The following is a 10,478-nucleotide window of genomic DNA, read 5'->3' as shown; positions in this document are numbered from 1 at the left end:
AAGACTAGCCTTCACAGTTGGTGTATCTCAACATATGCATAAAATAACAAACCTGTGAAAATTTGAGCTCAATCGGTCATCGAAGTTGCGAGGTAATAATGAAAGAAAAATAACCCTTGTCACACGAAGTTGTGTGCGTTTAGATGGTTGATTTCGAGACCTCAAGTTCTAAATCCGAGGTCTTGAAATCAAATTCGTGGAAAATTACTTCTTTCTCAAAAACTATGGCACTTCAGAGGGAGCCGTTTCTCACAATGTTTTATACCATCAACCTCTCCCCATTACTCGTCACCAAGAAAGGTTTCATGCTAATAAATATTTTGAGCAATTACCAATAGTGTCCACTGCCTTTAAGTATATCACAAACAAACATTATTGTTTAAATAGGTCTAGTATTGTATCAACCAATCAATATTTTGGAGGTTCACCCAAATCTATTTAGTTTTTTTCTCCATTATCTTCTTTTAAGGATCGTGAGTCTAAGTGTGCTTGCTTGTAAAATTTTATCTCAGACTGCCCGAGTTTTAATATTGTATTTTTCTACTTTGTAAATTGCATGTAATTCAGCCTGTGGCTGCAATGTGTTTTTAACAATAAACCAATTAATAAAAAATAAAAAAAAGATGTTAAATTTGTATCAGGGATACAAAAAATTAATTTGGATTTTACCCTAACACTGATGTGTGTTAGTACTGTGTATGCAGTGCTTTCCACGAGTTCTTTGAACAAAATAACAGGCATTACTCTGGTGTAAAAAAAAACGGGCAAACTAGGTGGTCTTGTTGGTAAGATACTACTCTAGAGTTGCAAGGTGGTTCCAATCCCACCCGAGTAATATGCCTATGATTTTTTTCACAGAAGTTCGGAAAGTATACAGTGTTAACACAAATCGATGTCAGGGTAAAAACCAAAATTAAAAAAAACAAACATGATGGTACAACTACCGAAAAAGGGGGACAAAAGAGACCCAGAAAATGTTCTCTGAACCAGCAAGGGCTGTTTAACAATTAGACCTTGTCACATATCTACAAAATTCTTTGCATTATTAAATCAAGTGCAGCTTCAAGGTTCCTCTACTTCTTGTAATCTCTTGATCTCCAGATGTTCTTCAAATCAACTTTCCTTTATAAAAAAAAAAACAAAGTATAACTTGTCTATCATGCAGAGTCTCTTTTAAAGACACTGGACACTATTGGTAATTGTCAAAGGCCAGTCTTCTCACTTGGTGTATCTCAACATAGGCATTAAATAACAAACCTGTGAACATCTGAGCTCAATTGGTCGTCAAAGTTGCGAGATAATGATGGAAGAAAAAACACCCTTGTCACACGAAGTTGTGTGCTTTATGATGCTTGATTTCGAGACCTCAAAATCTAATTCTGAGGTCTCAATACATTACTTCAGAGGGAGCCATTTCTCACAATGTTTTATACTATCAACCTCTCCCAATTACTCGTTACCGAGTAAGGTTTTATGCTAATAATTATTTTGAGTAATTACCAATAGTGTCCACTGCCTTTAAATCAAGTAATAAACAAAAAAGGACAAAATTGGCTGGGTAAATTTTCATTCATTTATTGGGGTGAAGAAAGACAAATTGACAAACAAGGAATTTGAATACTGTAACCTTCCTATCAACATACCAGCGCTATACCAACTGAACGATCAAGCCTTTAGATGGCAGGCTTGCGGTTTTCCTATTAATTTGTTCAGGGGGTGTCAGTCAGAAGCCATATAAACTGAAACTGCCATACAAAGTTGTCATAATTTTCAGATTTTTCAAAATGGTGGCCATTACTTGCCGTACAATCCATATTTTTTTCAAAGGAGAAATCTGCAATGGCCCAATAGCAATACATCGTTCCCATGACACACACCGACTGTGCACCAGATTCCAAGCTTGTATCATCAAAGGCACAATCTCATCACCTACTGGCCGTACTACATCAGATCATACCAAAAATTCAACTTTGACCTTAGGTTTATATGACCATAACTATTATCAAACTTTCCCTCCTCTTTGGGGGAAACAGGTTACATAAATGCTACTTACATAGCAGTCAAGTTATTTTCTCATCTCCTGCTTGACTTGACTCGAATCTTCAGCTTCCTTTTTTTTCTTCGCAGCATTCTTGGTTTTCTTCGCTACTTTCAAAGTCTGATGTTCTTTCAAGTACTGCAAGCAATCATGTACAAGTAAAAGTTTTGGGGAAATTGTTAGCTTGCACATGCTCAGGGCACCGCTGTATTTACACACCAACGAAATTTCTTGAGAGTTTAAGAGTCAGGTTAGTACAAAATGTTCATTACAAGCACTGGTTAAGCTTTGAAAGACTTCAGGGATGCACAAGTGACAACAATTTTAAAATGTCCCCAAAATTGCTTTTGGGCCCTTATTCTATTACTAAGTTCACCACTAGACATACTACATCTAAAAACTACAATGGTTTTGACACAATGTGGACTATCTATCTCTCCCTAATGATAGCTTCACTTCTTTCAAGAAAACTTAAAGGCTCAAGAAAACTTTCAGAAAATCCTGGAATCAGCAAAGACTGTGAGAAATTACACGCCTGTCTTATGTTTACCTTTGAAAGTTGGCTAAGACCTGACATCTTCTCACTGTTACTCTTCCTTTTGCTCGACTTCCTCTTGTGTTTCTTTAAGGTGAAATTAAGCATAAACGATAGCAGTAGTTAATGAGTTGTTTGACACAAGACTTACTTAACAGATTTATGTGCTGTATCATCAGCCAGAACTTTCCCACCCCCCAAAAAACCAACAAACTCTGATAACTGATGGTTTAAAGATACTTTGTGTTTTGTCCTATCTTGATAGAAAAACAAAAAAACAAATACAGATGACTGTCTATTCAGTTTCTCTCAGCACAGAATTTTGCCCTTTGGCTCTTCAATTTACCTTCTTATTTCTTGCTCATTTTTTTTCACCTGGAAAGATGACACTATTGCTGTTACATCTTGTTACAACTAAAACACAGTTTGATACTACCTTTGTGAATGTTTTCAGTATAGAATTATTCCCTTTGTATCTCCACTTTTCTTTAAGTTTCCTTATTTCAAGCTTTTGTTAACCCCGAAATAAGAGATGCTTCTTGGACGAATGTTGGAAATGCCGGGGGTGTTTTATTATACTTAAAATTATTTTATTATTACCTTGTGTCTTCTCTTTGATGTGGATGCCTTTCTTTTTTTCTTCTTGTGTCTTTTTCTCTCTATGAAAAGAAGTTTAATACATGTTGAGAAAACCTCCTGAAACTACTTTTTCGGTTGAACAAAGTACAATTGCTTACGTGTGCAGGCCTTGCAGCTTTTTGTAAAGTAGCCTTCCTCCAAGAAACTTTGAGTGGCCCAGATTTCAAACATGTATTATTATAAATGTGTCTTTATGATGTATTCAAGGCAGTGGACACAATTGGTAATTACTCAATATAATTATTAGCATAAAACCTTTCATAAATAGGGAGAGGTTAACAGTATAAAACATTGTGAGAAATGGCTCCCTCTGAAGTAATGTAGTTTTCGAGAAAGAAGTAATTTTCAACGAATTTGATTTAGAGACCTCAGATTTAGAATTTGAGGTCTTGAAATCAAGCATCTGAAAGCACACAACTTGGTGTGACAAGGGTGTTTTTTCTTTCATTATCATCTCGCAACTTCAACGACCGATTGAGCTCAAGTTTTAACAGGTTTGTTATTTTAAGCATATGTTGAGATACACCAGCTGTGAAGGCTAGTCTTTGACAATTACCAATAGTCATTAGTGTCCTCTGTCTTTAATGAATCACAATTCACAACCAGCTTAATGTTCGAATGAAGTTACATTCACACACTCAAAAATAAACTAACATGCTTTTAGACATAATGAGCATTTTCAAAAAAGATTTCTCCATCTATTACATCCATGCGGTACCTGCTGCTAAATACAGGATTCGAACTGCCTTTAGCTTCCGGGCAATATCGGTGGTCTAGTTAGCAAGATACTGCTCTAGAATTGCAAAGGTCGTTGGTGTAATCCCTCACGAGTAATAGGCCTGTGATTTTTGTCACAGAGCTCTGGAAAGTACCGAGTTTACCGTGCTAACACACACCGGTGTACATGGGTAAAATAAAATTAACATTTTCAAACAATTAGACCAAGATATATAAGTTACCTCTGCTCTAGAGTTGCAAAAGTCAGGGGATCGAATCCCACCAGAATAATAAGCTCGTGATTTTTTTACCTCTGCTTGATGAGCTGTCTGATTCCGATGAATCACTTGAGGAGGAAAATGAGGAAGAGGATGAACTGGTGTAAGATCGATGTCGTTTGTGCTTCTTTCGACGTCTACTCCTACCTCGACTCCGCGATGACGAACTGCTACTGCTGCTGGATCTATTTCTGTGGCGTTTATGCCCGTGACGCTTGTTAGACCTCCCTCCTGCAGGAACAACATTAATAACATTGGACATAATTGGTAATTGTCAAAGACCAGTTTTCTCACTTGGTGTATCTCAACATGTGCACAAAATAACAAACCAGTAAAAATTTGAGCTTAGTTGGTCGCCAAAGTTGCAAGATCATAATGAAAAGAAAAATAAAGCTTTCTTGAACTGCACTCTCACTTACGTTTGGTATCTGACTGTTCATCCTTCTGTCTTTTTCGAGACCGATTGGCTAACCGGGTCAGGTTGCGTGGATTGGGTAGCGACGCATAAGGGATATTATCAACGTTGCAGATCAGTACTTCATCAACGATTTGGCGGGCAGGTTGAAATACCCGGGCTTGGGCCTTCTGTTTGACCTGTGACCTGATCTGTGCCGAGATATGTTCCCCTGGAAGACCAGGGTGGCAGTGGTCCCGACTCCCCTGCACAAACTTGTCACCAAACTGCTTTACTGTTGTCCCACAAAACATGCGGGTGTTCCGAACGGAACATCTGGGGAGAGTTTACAAAACAACAATTTCTCAACTGATGATTAAATAAACAAGACCTTGGAATTTGTGCTTTAAAGAAGAAACTTTTAAAAAGTTTGTTTGTACTGTTTGTGTGCTTGTTCCTTGATGGGGTTAACAATGGCACATCAATCATTTTTTCTAAAACTCTTATTTTGCACCCGCATCAGAAAAAATGTTGAGCAACTATCTGCTATAAACCAGCTACAAACTTACAGTTCACTTGACCACAAGCCCAAAGCCAGTGATTTTAGTGTTGGGCCAGTGAACTCCAAGGGAATTACTCTAATACACTGCTGGACCACAGGCCCAAGGGCAGTAATTTGCTGTGGAAGGCCAGTAACTCAGGACAGGATGACAGAAGTATACCTCTCTGCATAATAATTTAATCTTCAATAAAAATTTAATGTTTCAATTCTGTTGGGTGTTTACATTTACTGGCTGTTAATACTTGCTCCATTTATTATATAAAGAATATTATTCCTGCTCACCTCCATGTGATAGTGCCGTCCTTGTTATTGGTGTGCTTAGTGTAAGAGTATCCTCTGGAGTCGACAAGCTTGGGTTGCTGGCGCTGAGACGACCCGACAATAACAATAAAGGTCTCTTGGTCAGCGACTTCTTGATCTCCCACATCGGTCTTAGACTCCTGTGGGATGAGGTCAGTGTTGTCTTCCACAGTTTGACCTTCCTCTCTTACGATGGTCTCCACAGTGTCGAACAGTGTCGTCTCGTGACCAATTTCAACGATCTCAATACTGGACGTAGTGCCTAGATGTTCAACTGTGGGTTCGTGTTCATGTTTCTGCTCTATTGTGGATGGTGTGTTTATTGCATCTGTGGATTTGTCTATCTGTTCCACTGCTGCTTCGTCAGTTGTGTCCATCAGCTCAACTGTGATTGTGTCTTTCTGCTCAACAATCGGTGTTTGTTTCTGCTCTACCGTGGTTGGTGTGTCTATATGTATTACCTCAACTATGGATGTTTCTATCTGCTCCTCTACTGTTCTGTCTACTAGACCAGCTACTGGTGTGCTGCTTATATCTATGAACTCATCCGCTGGTGTGTCTGTAAGCTCAACTATAGCCGTGTCCGTTACCCCATCTTTGGGCATGTCTTTAAGCTCAGCAGTGGTTTGTGTGTTTGTAGACCCTAGCTCAACCGTGGACGTTTCTATCGATTCAATTGTAACCGTCAGTTCAGCTGTGGGTGTACTAGTAGGTAGTATCTCAACTGTGGGTGAGTCTTTCTTTTTTACTGAAGATAGAACTAACTGTTCAACAGCGAAGGAGTCGGTTGCAGCATCTGGGATTCCTGGTACAGGAGCATCCGGGATTCCTGGTACAGGAGAGGTTGTATTGGTATGATAGGTACTATCCATGGTAGATTCAACTACAGTTGCTGCAATAAAAAAAATAAACACCAATTGAATTTAAACCAGAAGGTCATCTAAAAATTACTCATTTTAGGTTTATATACCAAAATTAATTTATTTGTTATATTTTTTATTTCGTTTAAAGACAATGGACACTATTGATAATTGTCAAAGACCAGTCTTCTCTCTTGGTGTATCTCAATATATGCATAAAATAACAAACATGTGAAAATTTGAGCTCGATCGGTCGTCAAAGATGCGAGATATTAATGAAAGAAAAAACACCATGGTCCCACCATGATCACACGAAGTTGTGTGCCCATCAGATGCTTGATTTCGAGAACTCAATTCTAAATCTGAGGTCTCAAAATCAAATTTGTGGAAAATTACTTCTTTCTCGCAAACTACGTCACTTCACCTGTAGGATAACAGGAAAATTGTTCACAATCAAAAACTAAATATTTTTTTTCAAATCATCTATCCAATTTTTTAACAACAAAACTTTCACTTCATGATGTGTTGAAATTTTTAAAGTTTGGTTTTACGTTGCGAGAGACAGTCCGCCATTAACAGTGCTTATGTATGCACGACATTGAAGCAACGTCATGTTTTCACACCTTTCATTGGTTGGTATTGTATTGAATATTTAGAAGCTAGTATGGCGTGCAAAATAAATCAAAAATATTATTCAATTGCTACTTAACAAATTTAATTACATTTTTGTCCTAAGGCATTATGGCTACTATATTAGAATCCAGAGATATCATAAGGCATGAAAGTAAAACACCCCCCCCCCCCCTCTTGATGCACTCACATGGGAGTGTCGTGGCCGAGCGGTTAAGAGCACCGAATTCAAACTCTGGTGTTTCTGATCAGCAGAGTGTGGGTTCGATTCCCCAGCCGTGACACTTGTGTCCTTAAGCAAGACACATAACCATTGCTTCGTCCTTCGGATGGGACGTAAAGCCGTTGGTCCCATGTATTGTGTAAAACGCATGTAAAAGAACCCAGTGCACTTATCGAAAAAGAGAAGGGGTTCGCCCCGGTGTTCCTGGCTGGATTGGCAGCATATTGCGCCACAGCACCTTGTAAACCATTACATGGCGCTTAAGGATTAGGTCTTATATCTCAAAAATTCACCCCACTCCTTGCAGTAATAATACCTGGCGCTTTGTATCCTTTGGCAAAAGGCGCGTTATAAATACGGTTATTATTATTATTATTATTATTACACTTCATAACAATCCGTTTTCCCCCATTTCAGACCAGTAATGTCTTGTTTCAGGAGATAAGAAACCAATCTAATGATATTTTCTCTTTAATGTAGACTTAATATTTATTACGCTTATCGGAATTTATAACAGTTATATGCAGTATATAAATAAAAAAAATTGTTGTCATTTTCACTTAAAATATTTTAATATTTTCCCCACATTTGCACACCATAGAATCCCAAATAGTAACCACCTCACGTGATCCATCTAGTGACTAAAGCAGAATGAAACTCAATCTAGCAGATAGTAATTTTGTTTTGAACTTTCGAGGTTGGATGATGTTTCTTTGACTCATTTGAATGTTGGCATAATAATGCACTAGTGATTAGTACCAAAAATCAATCACTTTATAAATGTTTGAGCATAACCAACGACAGGAAACTTTATTCTCAGCATGATTAAGCCTGATGAAAATACAGACCGTGAATAAACTGCATAGCTTCTGTCACTGGTGCAGCTTGCACAATTTCGCGGTGAACGGGAATCAAAATTGGATACCGAAAACATATTATGATGGTCGATAACGTATGACGCTGCGATACTACTACTCCTAGAACTATTTCGGTTTGGTCCGGCTATCGTCTCCCGTAACCTCATAGGTACGTTTATATCTCTTCTGCGTTAAACGATGATGGTTTTCAATCATTGTTCAATGAATTTTGGAATCAGAAATCTCTCTTTATTTTAATTTTAATCTCGCCAAAATTAGGCTCTATGTGTCCTTTAATATGTCCGAGGGGGCGACCAGAGAACTAGTTCTAGCTAGGACTAGGAGTACTGTACTACCACCTTCCAAAATGAAATTGCTTAATTATTTATTATTATTGTTAATTAGTCTTGAATTGAAATGAAACTATATTTTATATAATATAACTAAATTAAAGGAATCAGCAGGTAATGAATCATCCATGGGATATCCATGGCATTATTAATTATGGCATTATCACCGGTAAAATATCCACTATTCAAAATAAACTTCAACAAGCACAACATGCACGGAACGAAGCAGCCAGTATAAAATCATGAAGGTCGACTTGGCACAGAACAACGTTGTAAGCCCGTCAGAATTTAGGTCGACTTATCTTACTTAGTGTATTTTTAGTCTTCAAATGATGCTCACATCCTTACCCAGTCGTATGTGTGGTTGTAACACATGTTTAATCGACATAATAATGAGATTTAACTTACAAAGTTTTTCGGTTTCACCCTCCATTTCGTTATTTTACTCCAATATGGATGGACGCTTTTTCAGAAACGAACGAGTTGGTCATGGTGCATTTTGCGTGCACACAATTCACCACATCACACACGCACACACAGCAAACAAGGTTCTTTCTCTTTTCGGCCTGTTGGTTAGGACGCCCTCTATTTTCACCCTATTTTCGACGCAATCAATTTTGTCTTCTTCAAAAAGTTTGCAATAATTTGCAACAACAACACAAAAAACAAAGAACATCTCCAGACATATTATTAGAAAACAAGAATATGACAAAACAACAGAATCAGACAAAAACAGGAACCAAAAAACACCATCACCAATTTAAGCCGGCCAGGATAGACAAAAGTGTACTAAAACACTGTGACCCAAAGGCCTGTCTATCCAAGCTTAAAGGGAGGGGTGATATAAAGCTATTCAATTTAAACAACGAATAAACATTAATTTACACATAAATGCAAAACGTATGAAATTACATAGAATCAGACTATGCCTCATGCTATGCCTATGCTTTTGGTCAGCTGGGCGGTGCATATAATTTCGGATACTGCATGCTTCTTAAGTGTTGGGGGAGGACGCACCCCCCCCCTTCTCTCTCTCTTATATCCTCTGCTTACCAGTTTTCACGCTATTATGCCTTTTTCTTTGAATTTGAAAAAAAAATAATGATGCCATATATCAACCGATGCCCTAATTATCTTCATTTGTTAATATTAAGTATGCAAACATGTATTAAAACTTGATGAACATTGAAATGTTCAAACCACACACCGATATTCGATGACTTCAACTGGCCCCATTTGTTTTGAGTTTTTCCAGTTTTCACGGCAAATGAGAAAGTATGGTTTCCCGGTGAAGCCATACATGGAAGAAACATCTGTAGTGACTACAAGTGTTCTTTGAGACTCTGTGTATGACTGTATAGCCAGCAGTTGCCTTCATTTTATTCAAATTTTTTTGTATAATAAATTTTTTAAATTACCATGGAAACTTGCAAAAAATACAAAAATATAAAAAATATAAAAAGTGTGAATAATTACTGGCTTCCAAATCTGATTTTTATTTATTTTTTAAATATTTTTGTTCTTAATATTTATAATAAAGCGTATAAATAAACAGTGATAATTGAATCAACAAGCTGATGTTTAAATTTTAATATTAATAATAGTATTGATATGAGGGTTACAAAATAAAAATCTCAAAAAATATTAGAAAATGATATAAGGCACATGGCTTCTTTAAGCCTCGGTATTTTTTTTCCAAAATGCTCAGCAAAATATTCAGTCACATGATTTGATCATCGTGAATTGTGAATTGAAATAGTGTTTGATGAAACGTTTTCGGTGGGCAAATATTTGTATATGGCCTCAACATTATGACATATTTTTGTACCTTGTAGAAATGCCTAAAATACCAAACTTTTTGCATTTACGAGAGCAAATAACCAGTGGAGCCTTACATGTTCCTAAGTTTTGGTCAAGGGAGAGGAGACTCTTTGCTTGGCAAATAAAACCACACAATATCTATCTATGGACTGTTTACATCGCGCACAGAGAGGTAAAAGATTTGCCACGATTTTAGGGACACCTCGAAATCAGGACCTCCTACGGTTCTCCTTTACACCCCCCCCCTCCCGCCCCACACCCACACACAACCACC

The 10,478-nt window shown here is 37.4% G+C and overlaps 1 protein-coding gene across 1 annotated transcript; it reads right to left on the bottom strand.

The window, feature by feature from the left end:
• Positions 1-302: 302 nt before the first annotated feature.
• Positions 303-8,922, bottom strand: LOC117300033. The gene is made up of 8 exons (XM_033783689.1): positions 8,792-8,922; positions 5,446-6,355; positions 4,627-4,937; positions 4,241-4,438; positions 3,174-3,232; positions 2,589-2,660; positions 2,054-2,176; positions 303-1,122 (listed from the first exon to the last, which is right to left on the bottom strand). The coding sequence occupies exons 1-7, from the start codon at positions 8,814-8,816 to the stop codon at positions 2,066-2,068; spliced, it is 1,686 nt and encodes a 561-aa protein (XP_033639580.1). The 5' UTR covers positions 8,817-8,922; the 3' UTR covers positions 303-1,122; positions 2,054-2,065.
• Between the last annotated feature and the right edge of the window lie 1,556 nt (positions 8,923-10,478).

Source organism: Asterias rubens, chromosome 1 (assembly GCF_902459465.1).
Source record: "Asterias rubens chromosome 1, eAstRub1.3, whole genome shotgun sequence".
Classification (NCBI taxonomy): domain Eukaryota; kingdom Metazoa; phylum Echinodermata; class Asteroidea; order Forcipulatida; family Asteriidae; genus Asterias; species Asterias rubens.
The sequence above is the reverse complement of the archived record's forward strand: the minus strand, read 5'-3'. Positions and strand labels throughout refer to the sequence as shown.

What these genes read in the sequence shown, in the direction of transcription:
- LOC117300033 (XM_033783689.1), bottom strand. Translation starts at nt 8,816, where the DNA reads ATGGAGGGTGAAACCGAAAAACTTT. An exon ending in GACGGCACTATCACATGGAG is followed by an intron (nt 4,938 to 5,445) that starts GTGAGCAGGAAT and finishes AACTCTCCCCAG; the next exon opens with ATGTTCCGTTCGGAACACCC. An exon ending in TGAACAGTCAGATACCAAAC is followed by an intron (nt 4,439 to 4,626) that starts GTAAGTGAGAGT and finishes TTGTTCCTGCAG; the next exon opens with GAGGGAGGTCTAACAAGCGT.